The sequence below is a fragment of the Cuculus canorus genome, chromosome 6 (assembly GCF_017976375.1).
Source record: "Cuculus canorus isolate bCucCan1 chromosome 6, bCucCan1.pri, whole genome shotgun sequence".
Classification (NCBI taxonomy): Eukaryota; Metazoa; Chordata; class Aves; order Cuculiformes; family Cuculidae; genus Cuculus; species Cuculus canorus.
Genome location: NC_071406.1, coordinates 17,697,487 through 17,715,110, shown reverse-complemented (window position 1 = coordinate 17,715,110; position 17,624 = coordinate 17,697,487). Strand labels below are relative to the sequence as shown.

The window sequence follows — 17,624 nt, the reverse complement described above, 5'->3', positions numbered from 1 at the left end:
CCCAGCCTATGCACCCACCTCCCTCTCCTTGGGCAGCCAGGAAGCGCTGCGTGCACGCCTGCTGCCTGCTTGCCTGCACTGTGCTGAGCCCCTTCCCGCAGTGCCCAGCCCCAGAGGCTCTGAACAGCAACACGTGGCTCCAGCTGCAGAGCTGTGTTAACTCCCATTAGTAGCGTGTTGGGGCCAGGGATTAACTTTCCCTGCTTACTGCTAATACTCCGGCTGCACCGCCCTGCCGGGGCTGTCCTCTGCTGCCCTTCTCCTCCACCACGCTTGGCTGCTTGACCCAGACAGCATGCCCAGCTCTCCCCGTGTCCTGGTGGGACCCTCTCCCCACAGATGGAAATATCCATGCCTCCACAAGAACATCTTTTATTCCAAACACAAGGCAACGTTGGTGCCAAGAGGCAGTGGTGGAGTGGATGCTGGGAGCCCCTGCCTCACTCCAGCACCGCACTGGGACCCGGACTGCAGCTCTGCCCTGGACAGGAATGACCTACAGGGCTACAGCTGCCATCGTCTGGGGGGGTCCCACAGCATCCTCCTCTGCAACCCCCAGGGAAGGAAGCAGCTGGCGAGGGCCCCGTGTTTAGCAGCAGCTCACACATCCATGGTCTTGGGGCCCAGGCCAAGTCCCAGGCAGCAGCATCCAGGGCACAGAACACTGCAAATCCAACAAACCTCTGGCACAGGGCAGCAGCTCTCCCCCGAGCACAGCAATCCCCTCTGCAATGGCTCCATGGGGGAGCAGGGATGAGGGCAGCTGCTTTTCCCCTGGCTCATCCTGGAGGTACATCGTCACCATGGGACGGGCTCAGATCTGCGTGGTGTCCTGGCCTGCTGGCGCTGGCTGCAGCCCCTCCAGCTGGTGGAGGATGTCATCTATGCTTGGTCGCTCCTGGGGGTTCAGCGTCATCATGGAGGAGAGCAGACGCTGCAAGGCAGCTGAGTACCTGGAGAAAAGACAGGGAGGGGGGCTCTGCACGGTGCACAGCACAGGGGGCTGCCAGGCAGCAGGGTCACCCACCCTAGCCCCTCACCTGGTTGTGGGAGGCAGAACAATAGGGTTCTGCACTGCCAGAGCCACGCTGTCGCCCTTCTGGAAGATGGCGTCATAGGGGCCCTCCCCAAACATCATGCAGTACAGAACGCAGCCTAGGGACTAGAGCACGGTGGGGTCAGGGCAGCCCTGCAGCGGGGGTCAGGGGCCGGGGGACCGATTCTTACCCAGATATCTGTGCGCTCGTCTATGATGCACTGGCTTGGCACCGTGAAGAGCTCGGGGGCACGGTAGGAGATGGTGCAGCGCTGGGCAGCCCAGTCCTGCAGAGAAGAGGGTGAGCGTGGGGATGAAGGGTTTGGGGCAGGAATGGGCTGGTGGGATGATGTCCCAGGGCACCCACCTGAACAGCCATGGCCTCCCGAGAGCTGTTGACTTCGATGCGAGCTTGGTTCATGGAGCCTAGGTCCATCAGCACAGGCCGGTCATCCTCATCCAGCAGCACGTTGGTGGGTTTGAGGTCCCTGCAGGGATGGACGCTGCTGAGCACCTGCTGGGCCCCCTGCCAGCACCCTCCAACTGGGGCTGCCTGTTCCCAACCTGTGTGCGTAGCCCTTGCTGTGGATGGCTTGCAGGCCACGGCAGATGCCACGGAGGATGAGGAGGATCCGCTGCTCTGGCATGAAGGTTCCTTTCTCTCGCAGTGCTTCTACCTCCCTCCAGAGGGTCCCCCCCTGGCAAATGCAAGCAGCCAGTCACCGCTACTGCTCCCAGGGGTAAGTAGGCGGTGGTGGCCAGGGAAGCCTCCCTCACCTTCACATAAGGCAGGAGGAGCCAGGCTTCATGCTTGGCACCCTTCTCCACAATACAGTGGGCCTCCAGACGCAGGATGTTGGGGTGGTCGAAGAGGCTGTGCATCTCCACCTCGTGCAGGGCGGCCTGGCGGTCCTCCTTGTCATGGCATGGGATGCGCTTCAGGGCGTAAAAGCGACCATCCCGCAGCCCCTCCACCAGATCCACATAGCTGAAGCCCCTGTGAGGAGACGAGTGTGACATGGGCTTCATGTCCCACCACAGCAGCGCTCACATCAGGGCCTTGTGCCCAGCCTCAACACTGAGCTGCCAGGAGAGGGGGCAGAGGCCAGTGAGGGCCTGCACCCTCTCCATGGGAACTCCTCAGGCATACATGTTCCTCCCACCTAGGGGGCAACTGTCAGGCACCCAAAGCATCCCCCCTCTGCATGAACAATCCCACTGGCCCAGTCACCCCCGCTCTCATTGTAGTCTAAGCACTCACTCTTAGGCATGACTGACCCCTGCCAGTCTGCATGAGAGTCCTCCTCCGTGCCCAAGCATCCCCGTGCCCACGTATCTCCCCTATGCCCAAACACAACCTGTGCTCAAGCATACCCCACCATGTCCAAGCATCACATATACTCCCAAGCATATACCCCCCTGCCTGAGCATCCCCCAATGCCCGAGTACCCTTCATGCCCAGGCACCCTCCATGGACAAGCATCCCCCCTTGGACAAGCATCTCTTCCATACCCAAGCAGTCTCCTCCATGCCAGAACATCCCTCACGCAGGTACGCTCCCAGCCCAAATGTCCCCCCTGTGCCCAAGCATCACCCCAAACAGTACCCTCCTTACCCAATTATCACCGGTTGCGCAATTATCCCCCATGCCTGAGTACGACCTCATGCCCAAGCAACCCCCCCTACTGCCAGGCAACCCCACACAATCATCCTCCGTGCCTTAGCATGACCCATGTGCCCGAGCATTCCCTCCCCCATGCCTGAGCATCCCCCCACCCCAGAGCCAAAGCATCCTCCTATGTCCAAGCATCCCCGCATGCCTGAACCCCTCTATGCCCAAGCATTTCTCCACACCCAAACATCAATCCTGTACTTGAGCATTGTCCCATGCCCAAATATCCCTATACCCAAACATCTCCCTATGTCAAAGCATCTTCCTATGCCCAAGCATCCTCCCCCATTCCCGAGCATCTCCCCCATGCCCAACCATCTTGCTGTGTCCAAGTATCCCCCCATGCTGAAGCATCCCCTATACCCAAACATCCCATGCCCAAGCATCTCCTACGCATGAGCATCCTCCCCCATGCCCAAGTATCCCCCCCATGCTCAAGCATCCCCCCCTATGCCCAAGCATCCCCCATGCCTAAGCACTCCCTATGCCTGAGCATAGTCCATGCCCGAATATTCCCTATGCCTGAGCATCCTCCCATGCCTGAGCATCCCCCATGCCCAAGCATCCCATTATGCCCAAGCATCCCCCCCGCCTGAGCATCCCTCCATGCCTAAGCATCACCCATGCCCAAGCATCCCCCTTGCCCGAGCATCCCCCCATGCCCAAACATCCCCAAGAACCCCTCTGTGCCCCAGCATTCCCTATATCCGAGCATCCTCCTGTGCCCGAGCATCCTCCCACACCCAAGCATCCCCCCATGCACGAGCCCCGCTCCCGAACATCCCCCCAAGAACCCCTCCGTGCTCCAGCATTCCCTATATCCGAACATCCCCCATGCCCAAGCATACCCCCATGCCCAAACATCCTCCATGCCCAAGCATATCCCCGCCCAAGCATCCTCCATGCCCGAGCCCCCGCGCCCGAACACCCCCCCGAGAGCTCCCCCGTGCCCGAGCATTCCCCCCTCCCAAGCATCCCCCTATGCCCGAGAATCCCCCGCGTCCGAGCATCCCACCATGCCCGAGCCCCGCCCCCGCCTGAGCATCCCCCCGTGCCCGAGCCTCCCCGCCGAGCCCCCCCGCGCCCGAGCCTCCCCCGGTGCCCCGCGGACCCCTCTGCCAGGCGGTGCAGCAGCAGGTACCGCGCTCCCCCCAGGCTGACGGTGCCGCGGGAGCAGACGCACAGCGCCTGCCCCATCGCCCGCCCGCGTCATCGCCCGCCGCCGCGCGTAACCCGCGGCGTCACCGCTCGCGTCACCGCCGGGAGGGGCAGCCCCGGTGCGGGGACAGCCCGCGGCCCGGCGGTGGCTGTACGAGGGCTGGTTACTGTTACAGAAAGTGGATTATTTGTGATTGAAACTAAAGCAGATTCAGTTTCATCCAAGTCATTCATCACATCAGTTTCATCACGTCACAGAATGTGCCGCTGAGCGCGTGTTGCCTTCCAAGCAGAGTTTTTCCCTGGTTGGGAAAACAAGCTGTTTTCCCAGACGCTATTCGCTCTGGGGACGAGAACGCCTCGTGCTCAGCGCGGTCTGTGCTGCACAGAGGTGTCGCCTGTCCCCCGCTGTTTGCAGCCTTTCCCTGTCTCAAACGCAAGGTCAGGCAGAGCCAGAGCCGGCTCCAGACTGGCAGAGGTTTGACTGTGGCGAAAGTTCACAATAACATTAAAATTAGACCTTGGAAAGTAACAGAATATGGGTAATGTTTCTGGGGATATTTGCACACATGCATGTAGGTGGGAAATCTGTTCCATCCCCATCCTTTGTCTCACTGCACAGGATCGATGTTGCCCAGCCCTGATAAAGGATTCTTGCTTTCTAAAACTCAAAAAAAAAAAAGTCTTACAGAGGTTTATTGGCTGACATTTTCCGTACCAATGACAGCAGCCGTGCCGGCACTCCTGAAGCTGGAACTAGTGAGCCGGTTGGCAATGCAGTGGACAGAGACGGTGAGGCCATCCCAGCAGGGCTCATTTCCAAGGGCATCGCCCCCTCACCCTGCCTTGGGGCACGTCCGCGACACCCCTGTCACCAGCTCTGTCACCAGGCTCCAGCCCTTGCTCCAGGGAGGTTTTCCTTTCCCTCAGACAGCAGCAGCATCCCCCCTACTGGAGCTGTAACCAGTTACCAACACCCCTTCTTTGACGAAACAAGTGGGTTGAGCTTCCTCAAAGATGTTTTCTCAGGTGGTGACAGTTTTATGTGGCCTCCTGTCCCTCCACGTGTGTCACCCGCCACCCCCGATGTGTTCACTGGCTGGTTTGGGCTGCCTGCATCCCGTGTCGGGTGGGTTTTGAGGGAGATGTCGGAGGGAGCAGAGCCTCCCTCCCCTATCCCACACTCCCTCCCCCCAAGCTGTGCAGTTTTTCCAGCTGCCTGCACTTAGGATCTTCAGGAAGCGCTTGGCGCTGGCCGAGAAGGATCATGTGATGGTAACGTCCACGTCCCCCTTCATCCTCTGTCCTGGGCCTGCCAGGCGCCCAGAGAGGATGGAGCTGCCGGCTCTCACTCTGCTGCTGGCAGCGGCACTCCTGCACACACAGGTTAGCAACAATGGGGGGAAAGTTCGGGAGAAGCACGCGGGGCTGAGCTGTGGAGTATCCAATCGGATGGCTCTGGGAGCCTCTGCCTTGCTTTCCTCCCCCTTGTTCCTGCTTTTCCTGCTATGGCTCCCTGCAGCTGCAGCCCATGTCCTGCCCCAATGCCCAGCTTGCGCTCCCAGCTCCCTGCCTGCCCTCCTACCACCCATCCCCACCAGCACCCGTGCCACAAAACGCCACCAGCTCAGCCGCAGGGTGTTCAGTTTGTGAGGGGGGAGGCATCAGGCAGGGCAAATGGCAGCCCTGCTTGTCCCTCCTGCTCTCCCGGGACAGCGTGGTACCTGTCTCATCCCTGCTCCTCCCAGGAGCCAGCCAGTCCCTGTCCCAGGGAGCGTGGGAGGGGGCGGCTGGGCTTGGGAAGGGTCTGCAGCCCTCCAGCACTGCCCCTCTTCCACAGGGCTCCCCACCAGCACGTTCCTTCGAGCTGGATTATGAGAACTGCTTCCGCAAGGATGGAGCCCCTTTCCGATACATCTCAGGCAGCATCCACTATGCCCGCGTCCCGCGCCCTGGCTGGAGGAACCGGCTCCTCAAGATGTACATGAGCGGGCTCAGCGCCGTGCAGGTGTAAGGGACAGGGGCAGCCCTAACAGCACACTGCCCACCCCGTGGGGTCTCTGGGGTTCCCAGAACAGGGACAGAGGCGAGGGTGTTTTCTGATTACAGGGAGCAGGAACCAGCCCCTACGCTGAGCTGACTGGGATCCCCAGTCCCTCCTGCCAGACACAAGCATGAGGCTGGGCTAGTCCCAGCCCAACCCCAGTTGCCATCTCCAGCCCAGGCTGGAGGCTGATTCCCAGAAGAACTGTTGGGCAGTTCCCTGTTGTGCCCTTAGTTCTCATGTGCTGATCTCCCCTCTTGATCCAGCTATGTTCCCTGGAACTACCATGAGCCATTGCCAGGGGTTTATGACTTTTCTGGGGATCGAGATGTGGAAGCCTTCCTGGACCTGACAGCTGAGCTGGGGCTTCTGGTGATCCTGCGCCCGGGGCCCTACATCTGTGCGGAGTGGGAGATGGTGAGCACCAACTGCCCTGGCCTGGCATGGAGGGGCAATGGGTGGTCTGGGAAGGACACAGCAGTGTTGGCACTTCTGGCTGACACACTCACACCAGTGCTGCTGCCTCATGGGGCACTTGCTGCTCTGGTGTCAAGATTGCCCTGGCCAACTTTTGTCTCTGTACTGGCCTGGGCTGCTGAGCAGTTTCTCTGCCTCCTTGACTGTGGGTGTTTCTCCAGGGTGGCCTGCCTGCCTGGTTGCTGTGGAAACCAGACATTGTCCTGCGCTCCTCTGACCCTGGTAAGCCTCAGCATGGGGCTCTGGCCGCTGTGTCCTTAGAGGCTGGGTCCTTCCCTGGCACGCTGGTCTCTTTCCACACATCCATCAGCTCTATGTGCATGGTCTCTCCCATCCTCTTCTCCATCTTTTGGGAGCCCCATAGTTCATCCTCCACCACTGCTTCCCCATTATATTTGGCTTGTCCTCGTCTGCTCCATCCCCTTTCCGTCAGGGCTGGCTGCAGGCGGGCTGGGATGGATGCTGCAGCTCCACTGAGCTGCCCTCTGTCTGCCCAGCCTACCTGGCAGCTGTGGACTCCTGGCTCCATATCCTGCTCCCCAAGATCAAGCCACGCCTATACCAGTATGGGGGAAACATCATTAGTGTGCAGGTAGGGTGCTGTGGTACCCAGCCCCGTGCCCTGCTCTGTGTCATCTTTGAATGTGCCCCAAAAAGCCACTTGAACCCCCAACATCGTGCCCTCATCCAGCATAGCTCTTAGGATAAATCCCTCCTGACTTATGGACCTGGGTTTCAATCCAAGCCCTGGGACTCCAGCATACCTGCCACCACCCTGGTCATGGTTTGGGGCAGAGCTGGGGGATGTGGTGGGGCTGGAAAGTCAGGCTTGGGATGCATCGGGGGGCTCTCGTGACATTTAATGATGCCAGGAAGCAAGGGGGAAGCTGGGTACTTGTCCCAGTGTGCTGCAGCTCTTCTATGTGTACTCGGGGTGCTGGTCCCTGCCCTGCTCCCAGGTGGAGAATGAATATGGGAGCTACTATGCCTGCGACTATGAGTACCTGAGGTACCTGCTGGGCTCCTTTCGGGCACTGCTGGGGAGCGAGGTGCTGCTCTTCACCACTGACAGTGCACAGGCAGCGGAGCTGCGCTGTGGCACACTGCCGGGGCTTTATGCCACTGTCGACTTTGGGCCAGGTACCTCTATGGGGGAACAGGGGAGGGGATGGGGGTGCCAGCTCTGTCCTGCTCCGATCTCCCTCCTGTCACCTCTACAGGCTCCAACATGACGGAAGCGTTTGGTGCCCAGCGCTGGGTCGAGCCAAAGGGGCCTCTGGTGAGCTTGGTGTGGGTGCTGGAGGCGAGAATGACTGGCGATGGTTTTGGCCAGGCAAGGGAGACTGGAGGAGCAAGGCAAAGAGGGGTGCTGGGGCCAGGCAGCAGGTGAACAGAGGAAAATGCTTGGCAGAAGGGAGCCCGGAACCCCAGCTCTGTGCAGGTGACAGTCCCTTTCTCCCCCAGGTGAACTCTGAGTACTACACGGGTTGGCTGGACTACTGGGGGGAGGCGCACGCCAGCACCAGCTCAGCACGAGTGGCCCAGGGGCTGGAGGACATGCTGCAGCTGGGAGCCAGCATCAACATGCAAGTAGTCAGCTGGTGGGGGACACAACCCTTGGGGACGATGCTCTCCCATCTGCCAACATCGGAGTGGGGATGGCTGCTCACCTTCATCCCACAGGCAGGAAGGAAGGAGCAGTGCTCAGTGAGCCTCTGCTGGGAATGTGGGGGTGCTGACAGAGCTCTCTGGGGTGTCCTGTAGGTACATGTTCCACGGAGGGACAAACTTCGCCTACTGGAATGGTGAGTAGGGCCCTGGCCAGGAGTGGGGGACGCACACTGGGGGACTCTGGGTGTTTCCTTGGACATCCCCAATGAGCCTGCTTCAGGCTCATGTCCTGTCCCATAGGGCAGACTGACACGTACCCAAGGGCCCCTGAACCCAAGCTTCCAGTTCTGGGTCATGCCCCCTGGCACTGGATTCCACGTCCTGGGTTCTGCCACGGCCTTCCTCCAGCTCCCACCGCTTCCCTGGCCAGGTGCAGACTTCAAGGACCAGTACAAACCAGTGACCACCAGCTATGACTATGATGCTCCCCTTTCAGAAGCAGGAGACCCCACTGAGAAGCTGTTTGCCATTCGCACGGTCATCAGCAAGGTGCTGAGCCTGGCAGGAGGAGGGGGACAGTAGTGGGCACAGCTGCCCATGCTAGGGGAAAAGGGGGCACAGAGGGACCTGGCAGGGCAGGGAACATCTCCCTGCTTGCCCCAGGAGACATCTGACAGTTTGCTGTTCAGTTCCAGCCCCTGCCAGTTGGTCCGATGCCACCTGCCACCCCCAAGTACGCCTATGGCTGGGTGGCCCTGCGGAAGGTGAGTGCCTGTTCTGAGGGCTGTGCTGCCCCTGCCTGGCACTACTCAGCTGTGCTCCACCCATCCCTCTCTTTGCAGTATGCCGACCTCCTGGATGTCTTGGACGTGCTCTGCCCCTCTGGGCCCATCCAGAGCCAGTTTCCCCTTACCTTTGAGGCCATAAAGCAGGTGAGGGGCTGGGTGCAGTGGGGAACCCTGGGGGAGACACATGTCTGCCCTGTCCTGGCTCCAGGGTGGAGGAGCAGAGCTTGTCTCTAACTCGGTTCCCCTTTCTGTGCCACCCCACTGTGTCCTGCAGGCCCATGGCTTTGTGTTGTACCACACGCAGCTGCCCCGGGACCTCCTGGACCCAGCCACGCTGGGTGCTTCTCCCCACAGCATCTGCGACCGTGGCTACGTGATGCTGCAGAAGGTCAGGTGGGAGGGCTGTGGGACCTGCTGGCAGCAAGGCTGTGTCATACCAGGGTCTCGGGGACAGCCAAGGTGCCAAGAGCCACACTGAACCCTTGTAGGGTAGCTGTCTGGGATGAACTTGCCCCCACTGGGGGAGCAGACAGCGGGATGCTATGCTCACAGGCTGCCGGCAGCATTAGGGGTGGTGGGATATGGGCACAGAGCAGCAGTGCTGACCCTGTCTGTGACTGCAGGAGTACCAGGGAACACTGGAACGGGAAGGGCAGACAACGCTGCGTGTGATGGGCAGGGAAGGGGATGCCCTGGACGTGCTCCTGGAGAACATGGGCAGGATCAGCTTTGGGGCCAACGTCAGTGACTTCAAGGTGAGGGAAGAGGGCCCTGGGGCTCTGGAGGGGATGGTCTGGCCACCCATGTGGCTGAACACCCCCTCCCCTGCCACTCGTGACAGACACCAGCCACAGCAGAGCCTCTCCTAGACCTGCTCCCTGGTTAATTTCACGCCATTCCTTAGCAAATCCACTGGGACTAGGATAAGCTGCAAGATCTTCCCCCTCCCTCTCCCACTCACACTTCCATAGCAGTGCCACCCTTCAAAAAGGATCCCCATCCACCTTCACTGCTGCAAGGGGGACATGCCCTTGGGAAGTCAAGCATCCTGCTGCCTCATTTTCCTTCCTGCTTCATCTCAGGGCTTGCTGGGGAACCTCTCTTTGGACTCCAGCCCTCTCAGGAACTGGTTGATCTACTCCCTGGACATAGACAGTGCTGTCCAGCAGGGCTGGCCTCATGCTGCCCTGCCAAAACCAAGCAGCAGGGGCAGAGCAGGGCCAGCCTTCTACAGTGGGACATTTGAGACCCCTGGCATCACCTGCGACACCTTTGTGAAGTTCCCAGGTTGGGGAAAGGTAAGGCAGCAGGTGCATAGGCGGGGAGGGAGTGAGCGCGGGAACGGGCACAGCTCAAGTCCTGTCTCCATCTTCCAGGGCCAGCTCTGGATAAACGGCTTCAACCTGGGCCGGTACTGGCCCCACCGTGGACCCCAGCAGACCCTCTTTGTGCCTGGCTCAGTGCTGTACGCTGGCCGCCCCAACAACATCACAGTGCTGGAGCTGGAGGGGGCACCTCCTACCCCCTCCTTGCTCTTCCTTGACCAACCCCTTTTCAATAGGACCCTCAGCCACAGTACTGTGGCCCCAAAATAAACACAGAGCTGCCAGGCATCAGCATTGCCTCTCACTGGGGTTGTGGGGATGGCACGGGCAAGTGAAGCACAGAGGCCAGGGGAGGGGGTGCAGGGCCCTAGGAAAGGGGCACACAGTGCAGCATGGACAGCCAGAGCTCCTGCCCTCCTGTGGAGCCAGGCAGGGTCTGTGCTAAGGAGAAAAGGGCTCAGAATTGAGCTTGCTTTGCATGTTAATCCCAAGTAATTCCAGTGCTCATGATGATGTGCCCCACGCCTCGGGGGTCAAGGCACCTCTTTATTGACCATGCAGGCAGAGGAGGTAGTTGCTAACACGATACAGCTGAGATACTGGACAGCACACAGGAGAGGAGAGGGCAAAGCACAGCCGTAAGGGTACCTACAGTCATAGCTGCAGGTAGCTTATGGCTGTGGGGTCTGGATATGTCACAATCTGTCCTACTGCCACAGGCAGCAACCTACAATGTAGCCATGAGAAAAGCCAGCAGTGAGATCCCCCAGCTGGAGCTAGGACATGGAGCAGTCCTGGCCTCTCACACTACTCCATAGGGAGTTCCTGGTTGTAATGTGCCCAATCACCACCCAGAGTGACAGGCTTGTTTCAAGCCCTGCCACAGTTGTCCCCGAGAATCACCCTGCCAGCTCAGTCCCTACAATGAGCACTGCTCCACAGGCTCTGCCTTGCTGCACAGCCAGTGGTCAGCCATGTTTCTACCACAACAGTCCCTGGCAAGTGGCAGCAGCCCCCAGACTTATGTGTGGCTGGCCCGGGCCCGGCGATGGGTTTGCAGACAGGCCGTCGAGCAGAAGGAGAAGTCGAGGTAATGGAAAGGGATCCGACCCAGCAGGGACTCTCCACAATGCCAGCAGCGGCTGCAGGAAAGAGCAGAGATGGCCCTGGGCAAAGAGGACACTTGCAAGAAGGTTAGAGGAGCAGAGAGGATTCACTGCTTGGGCTGTGACACAAAATGGCAGCAGCACGAGGGCTGGCTCTGCACAAGCCTGTAGGGTGGCACAGGGAAGGGATGTGAAATGCAGGGTCGGGGCACAGGAGAGGCTGGGGGATTGGCTTGCCATAGATCTGGCTGCAGGAGACCAAGTTGTCCTTTCCAAAATATTTCAGAGGGGCAGGGTAAGAGAGAAAGATTTTAGACAGGCACTGCTGGGAATTGAGTAGACAGGAATAGCTTTAGACTGAAATGAGAACTGGAACAAGGAGGGTAGCAACAGTTGTGCTCACACGAGAGAGTGTCTGCAGAGCTGTGCTGCCGGGGCTGTTACCTGATGTTGGCAAGAGTTGTGCCGGTGTCCTGCAACTGCACAGCCAGCCTCCGCTCTGCAGCCAGGGCCCTCTGGGGAGCAGAGAGACAGCTCAGCCCCCCCAGCCCCTGGGAGCTGCTGTGCCCAGAGCCCATTGCATTGGCACTGCCCTAGCCGGGCTGGATCACATTCCCTACACAGGGCTTCACCTTTTCCCTGTCAGACAGGGCTGCGAACTGCTGCTTCTCTTCCTGTTCCTGCTCCCAGCGCTTCTGCTCCTCCCGCTGTGCCTGCTCCCGTTGCTTCCGCTGGGCTTTCTGTGCCCGCTTCTTCTCCAGCTTCTTGACTTCCATCTCCTGAGTCAGAGGCCCTGGCACCTGGGGCAGAGGGCAGTCAGCATCTCCTGCTGAGCCAGAGGCAATGGCACAAGTGTCTGAGGGGCACTCTGCTCTTGGGTCCCCTGGACCCCAGAAGACAAGGGCAGGCACTCACCTTGGCACGACTGTAGTCGTACTTGTCTGGATGGTCCACCATGAACTTACGGAATGCGTTACGGGTCAGTTTGTCGGCAGAGACACAGTAGGGAGTCCTGTCCTGCCCATCTCTGCAAGTCAAGAAAGACCAGCTCCCCCTGCCATCTTACTGCCCAGGTCTCACTGGGCTGCAAGCCCAGCAACTCCCCAGAGATGTGCAATAGGTACTGCAGACCAGGGTATTGCAACCCAAGACAGGAAAGCTGCTTATCCCTCCGCCAGAATCCCCCAAATCCTCCCCTCATTGCATTTCAAATCCCCTGCGAAGTGTGGTCTCATCCCCAACCTCTGAACTGCCAACCAACAAACTTTGGGGCAGTGCTTGCCTCCTGCTGTGCCAGGTAAGGCAGGCACAGAACACAGTGGTTCAGCTCTTCAGCCTCTCATAACAAACCCAGACAACCCAGCAGGGAAAGACCAGTCCTGGCTGTCTTGGAACAAGGCTGGCACCTATCTCTCATGGCTGAGACAGGAATGAGTTGCTGGGCTCCCACAGTGGGGCTGTGCTCGTCAGCCATTGGGTGTCCTGCGGCCATACCTGAAAGCAGGGTCTGCCCCCGCCTCCAGCAGCAGGAACACAGCCTCAGCCTTCCCTGCACGTGCTGCCACATGAAGCAGAGTGCAGCCGCGCTCATCCATGGGCTGGTTGAGCAGGGAGCGGGCCATATCCAGAGGATGTACGTTCTCCCCGTCCTCGCTGTTCACCAGCAGGTCCCCACTCTCTGGCACACGCAGGAGGTTCTGCAGTGTCCCCACATCCCCAGTTTTGCAGGCTGTGAATAGGGCATTGCGGAGCTCGGTCTGAGGGTCTCCTGCGAGGGAAGAACAGGAGGGGAGTTTGAAGGCTCCCTGGGCAGAGTGGTGTTCTAGTCTGACTAGGAAATACACATGGGGCCGTTAAAGCACTGTCCTGCCTGGATTTGGGCACTGCAAGATCTCCAGCACCTTCAGAGTCTGTGTCATGTCCCATGGCACTGCTGGGCACTGTTTGCAGAAGCCGAGCCCTCTCCTGAGATGAAACCCGCCTCAATCCCTCCCCTCAGCAGCTTAGCCAGGTGCTGCAGCCCCCCGGGGTTCTGAGCTACTGCTCCACACACAGAGCTCACTTGAAGCCATGTGGCTGCACCTCAGCCATTCCACACCCAGCTACTCTGGGCATCCATGTGACAGCCTACTCTTCACCCCGCTGCAAAGCCACCAGCAAATGTGGCAGGCATCCATCCAGGCCAGCTCCCAACAATCCCACTTACCTCCATCACCCCAGGGAAGTGGCTCAGTCCCAGCCTCCTCCTGCAGCTCTATCACCAGGCCGGGCTGCCCAGACTGGGCATCAGAGCATCCCTGCTCTTTAGCACAGGGTCCTGCACACAGAGCACACTGTGAGGAAGAGGGCCAGGGCTAGCCTGACCCCAGCCATGGCAATCCGTTCCCCATCGCCCTCCTGCTCTGCTCCCAGACAATTCTTTCCCCTCACCTTTCTCCACCTTCTTATTTCTTTTATTTCTCCTTTTGCGGTTTCGCTTGGGCATCACTTCAAACTCCCGGAGGTCTAAGGTCCCCAGTGTCACTTCTACTGTCTCCAGTTCCCCTGCAGGGCTTTCTTCCTCCTCCTCTTCCTCCTCCTCCTTCTTTGGAGCTGAGGGGGGCGATAAGACAGGGGCTGAGCCCTTCCATACAGCACAAGTCACTCGGGGCTCTCAGCCAAGCACACCTTGCCCTTCACCTGCCCAGCTTGAGGCCACACTCTACAGATCCCCACTCTGGTGCCAAGCCCTGTCACAGCACTGCAGATCTAGTCCTGTGCCACCACACCAGACCTCTGTGCCATGCGTCTTCTTGCATGGCCCAACTCACCACTTGTGTCCTCCTGCAGGGGATCCACCTCTGCCTTCCGCTGCCTCTTCTGCCACACCCTCCGGGATGACCCAGTGATGTCCTGTAGTGGTGTATCCTTCCCTGGGCAGCAAGGGTGCTCCTGTCATTGCCTGGGGACAGGGAACACCCCATGTCTCCGGGGACTGAGGGTCAGAGAGCTAGCACCTCCATGCTACAAGGTGGGACCTCCTTATATGCACGAGGGACCACGTCACCCCCCCTGCTCTGACTCACAGGCACTGGGGCTGGGCTGACTCACCATACACCTGCAGGCTGGCCAGCGTGGCATGGACTCGCAGCACCTCTCGCAGGGTCGCCCTGCGGGTGCTGAGGGGGATGTGGCAGATGCGAGGGTCACCCTGGGTGAGGGGTGGGTTCCTACCACCGAAGAGCAGCGCACGGTTGTGACGAGGGGCACGGAGGAAGATGCGCTGAGCTTCATTCAGGTGCTGGGCCCAGGCTGCCAGCAGTTCCTGAATATCCTGGTGAGGAAGGGGAGGCACTATGGGGTACTGAGTACACTGTGTAGGCACAAGTAGCTCCAGTGCAGGGACAGAGCCAGGACAGAGAAGCTGTCATCTGGGTTCTGACCCCCTTCCAGAGCTCACAAGCCATCCACACCATCCAGTGTGGCATTACCTCCTGGAGCCAGCCATGACCATGTCTCCCTGCTGAGAGCCTAGTGCTGTGATGCAACCTCACCTTGAGCAGCGCAGCCTCATTGTAACGCCGCAGGGAGGCTCCGGCTGATCTGGGTGCTGACCCTGGCGTCTGAGCATCCCGTAGGCCCTGGGCTGTGCCCCTCCGGGCTCGCACTGTGTAGCGGTGGAAGGTCTTATGCACCTGTAACTGGGAGCTGCGGAGAGGGGCATGCATGAGCAACAGAGCCCCACCATAGAGAGGAGGTGAGCTGACATTCCCGGGACCCCGTCAGACTTGTGGCTCACTCCTGGGGCTCTAAAGATTAGAGCTTCTCCCATAGCGCAGCTGGCTTAGCCAGTTTTCAAACAAAGACTCGCAGAGCTGCAGGTGCCCAGCATATGAGAAGCACTGGAATGGAGGAGTAGCGAAGGGATGGCCATCCAACAACTACCCCAGCCTGACCGTACCCTGAGGGGCAATTCCAGCTCTGCCCCACGGTACTCACCCCTGGAACACAGCTCCTGCGAAGTGCCCGCCACCCATCATCAGCACAACCCAGCACGTGCTCGCACCAAGGCTCTGCAGTGACACCATCAGCTCCTCTGGCTCCTGAACGCCACCCTGACATACAGACATCCTGGTAGCACCCATGGGATCATCTTATTACCTCTTGCTGTCCCCCAGGACAGAGAGTAGCCCCTCTGTTGGGACCAGAAGCAGGAGAACCCCAGAGCCAAAAAACAGGCCAGCAGCTAGCCTCGGGCTCTAACCTGGCACCAGAGACTACCCTTCCCATCACGGGATGCTAGGGACTGTCAGGGAGATGCCCACATTCCAGTGCCATCTACATTCTCTGGCGTCCCTCTCCCAATAAGCCGGGCTGTGACTTGCCTTCCCAATGCCCAGCACACAGCGGTAGGCGGAGATGAGCTGGCCCTTCGCATTGCGGAGCAGCACCTTGTGGGAGCAGCGGGTCTGGGGGTTCCCAGCACTGTCACTAGCAGAGGGCAGTAACTCTGACTCACTGCTTGCATCGGAGCTCTCCGAATCAGACCCTGAGATGCTGGAAACATCACCTGCAAGGGAAAGAAAATTAAGCCATGGAACAGAGCAAATATTAACCAAAAGTCTCACCAAAACTTTGCAGGTGACCCTAAGTGCTAGCCCACGACCCCAGAAATGTCCTATCCAATACCCTACATGTCACAGGGGAGCTGTGGGCTGGGGAGACTGGATCCCTGAGTATGGTTGAACACTCTTCCTCTCCATAGGAAGTTAGCACAGCTCAGAAGCAGTGCTGGACCCTCAAAACACTCCATAAAGGCAGAATAAAGGGACCCTGAGCTGGCAGAGGGCACCTAGGGACTTCATTCTGGCACAGAACAGCCCTGGTGAGGCCGCTGACAGCCTCTGGCCCCACTGGAGACAGCCTCATTCCTCACCTGCACGGGTTTTCTCCTCAAACACTTCTGCTGGCAGTGACTGGCGCCCCAGGAGCCGCTGCTTCAGGTTGAAACGGTGCCAGTCAAGACGGTAGTGCTCAGTCTGTGGAGGAAAGTGGTGTGAGCCAGCAGGGTCTTTGTGGTCCACGGAACAGCCTCCCACCATCCCCAAAGGCCCAGAGATGACAGACTCCAAAGTGATGCTGCAACCCTGCAGTGACCCTGATTGGAACATCATGGTGTATTAAGGAGTTAGCTGTAGAACAGTTAACCTGATCAGGTGCAAGCATATGCTGTATGTATCATTTACGTCCAGTAAACGATATTCTATGCAATCAAATACAGGGAGTGACTGCCAGATCCCAAAAAGACATGGGCAGTGGAGCTCTAGGAAGCAGCCAGCACTGCGCTGCACCACACCGACTGAGCCTCCACACCTGGACCCCAACAGCTATACCAGCCCCACTCCCACCTCATGCTGGCCAGTCAGCCCTGCTCACCTGCTCTTCGCGGCTGCTGAACTCCTGCCCACAGGTTGAGCAGCACATCCGCTCTGACACCTCAGGTACCCCATGGACTTTCTCCTTCCTGCTGCTGGGTGCAGGTTTCTCTGGAAGAAGAAAGAAAGGCTGTGCACAGGAAGCTCCCCAGGCTGCATCTTAAAGACAAAGCCTCCTGAGTCTCCTCTCAGATACTCAGTAAGCCCTATGACTGTAGAAGAAGCTTTGAGGACCTTGGGGTGACACCAAGAAAGTCCATTTACCCACCCGCCAGACTAAGCTCCACACTGGCCACACAAGCTGTGCTGAGGACAGAAATCCAGAAGCAACCTCAGAAGACAGAGCTCCACAGAAACCACAGCATGGGGCTGGCAGCCATGAGCATGGCCAAATACTTCCCCGTGCTGTCCCACGCACCGTGGCTCACCACTGCCGGCTTGGTGGCCCACACTTCTGCAGCAACTTCACTGACGAGGGTCAGCCCATGCAGGAGAACAGGGTCCTGGGTGGCCTCGAAAACCGACCTGCTCTCTGGGGCCGTCATAGCTCCTGCTCCCAGCGGAGGGGATAGTGCCCGATCAGTGGGCCCGCCCCAGGGGTGACAGGAACGACCTGCGGGAGAACCGGATGAGCCCCCGTCCCCCCTAGTGGTGCCTCTCCCCGCCAGCCCTGACCCCCATGGGCTCCCCATCCCCACCCCACGGGCTTCCTGCCCCACGGGCTCCCTGCTCCACGGCCGCTACGACGGGGCCCCGGCCCACACTGCGGCGGGGCTCTCCCGCAGACGATGCCGCCACACCCACGACGTCCCCCAGTCCCAGGAGCGCCGGCCCCTTCACTGACATGCAGCAGCCACAGCCCGGAAGTGCCCCTCAACTGTCTGACGTCACATCCAGCCGTCACGCGGGGCTCAGCCCTGCGCCCCGCTCCCATTGGCCTCGCGTCGCCCCGCCCAGCGCTCCCATTGGTCGCGAGCCGCAGGGCTCTGCGTT

General features: G+C 59.6%; 3 protein-coding genes across 8 annotated transcripts; 1 reads left to right on the top strand and 2 right to left on the bottom strand.

Moving 5' to 3' along the window:
• Positions 1 to 345: 345 nt before the first annotated feature.
• STK16 (serine/threonine kinase 16) lies at positions 346 to 3,969 on the bottom strand. The gene is made up of 7 exons (XM_054070774.1): positions 3,820 to 3,969; positions 1,814 to 2,033; positions 1,601 to 1,734; positions 1,404 to 1,524; positions 1,228 to 1,323; positions 1,041 to 1,162; positions 346 to 953 (listed from the first exon to the last, which is right to left on the bottom strand). The coding sequence occupies exons 1-7, from the start codon at positions 3,903 to 3,905 to the stop codon at positions 815 to 817; spliced, it is 918 nt and encodes a 305-aa protein (XP_053926749.1). The 5' UTR covers positions 3,906 to 3,969; the 3' UTR covers positions 346 to 814.
• Positions 3,970 to 4,875: 906 nt separating this feature from the next.
• On the top strand, positions 4,876 to 10,414 carry GLB1L (galactosidase beta 1 like). Of its 2 annotated transcripts, XM_009557792.2 has the most exons (16): positions 4,877 to 5,252; positions 5,707 to 5,876; positions 6,177 to 6,327; positions 6,549 to 6,609; positions 6,885 to 6,979; positions 7,347 to 7,527; positions 7,608 to 7,666; positions 7,852 to 7,973; positions 8,152 to 8,192; positions 8,429 to 8,547; positions 8,688 to 8,762; positions 8,841 to 8,930; positions 9,061 to 9,174; positions 9,410 to 9,541; positions 9,869 to 10,084; positions 10,163 to 10,413. In XM_009557792.2, exons 1-16 carry the CDS (start codon positions 5,139 to 5,141, stop codon positions 10,379 to 10,381), a joined length of 1,959 nt encoding a protein of 652 aa, XP_009556087.2. In that variant the 5' UTR covers positions 4,877 to 5,138; the 3' UTR covers positions 10,382 to 10,413. The 2 variants fall into 2 exon arrangements, with proteins under 2 accessions (XP_053925874.1, XP_009556087.2); XM_054069899.1 differs by lacking the exons at positions 6,885 to 6,979; positions 7,347 to 7,527 and having other exon boundaries at positions 4,876 to 5,252; positions 10,163 to 10,414.
• A 208-nt stretch (positions 10,415 to 10,622) lies between these two features.
• On the bottom strand, positions 10,623 to 17,529 carry ANKZF1 (ankyrin repeat and zinc finger peptidyl tRNA hydrolase 1). Of its 5 annotated transcripts, none has more exons than XM_054070679.1 (16): positions 17,476 to 17,529; positions 17,050 to 17,244; positions 16,633 to 16,742; positions 16,133 to 16,235; positions 15,582 to 15,766; positions 15,196 to 15,311; positions 14,751 to 14,904; positions 14,308 to 14,530; positions 14,028 to 14,129; positions 13,648 to 13,809; positions 13,424 to 13,534; positions 12,712 to 12,985; positions 12,133 to 12,244; positions 11,850 to 12,017; positions 11,662 to 11,732; positions 10,623 to 11,253 (listed from the first exon to the last, which is right to left on the bottom strand). In XM_054070679.1, the coding sequence occupies exons 2-16, from the start codon at positions 17,174 to 17,176 to the stop codon at positions 11,133 to 11,135; spliced, it is 2,139 nt and encodes a 712-aa protein (XP_053926654.1). In that variant the 5' UTR covers positions 17,177 to 17,244; positions 17,476 to 17,529; the 3' UTR covers positions 10,623 to 11,132. The 5 variants fall into 5 exon arrangements, with proteins under 5 accessions (XP_053926654.1, XP_053926655.1, XP_053926656.1 ...); XM_054070680.1 differs by lacking the exon at positions 17,476 to 17,529 and adding an exon at positions 17,330 to 17,466; XM_054070681.1 differs by lacking the exon at positions 17,476 to 17,529 and having other exon boundaries at positions 17,060 to 17,194.
• Positions 17,530 to 17,624: the final 95 nt, after the last annotated feature.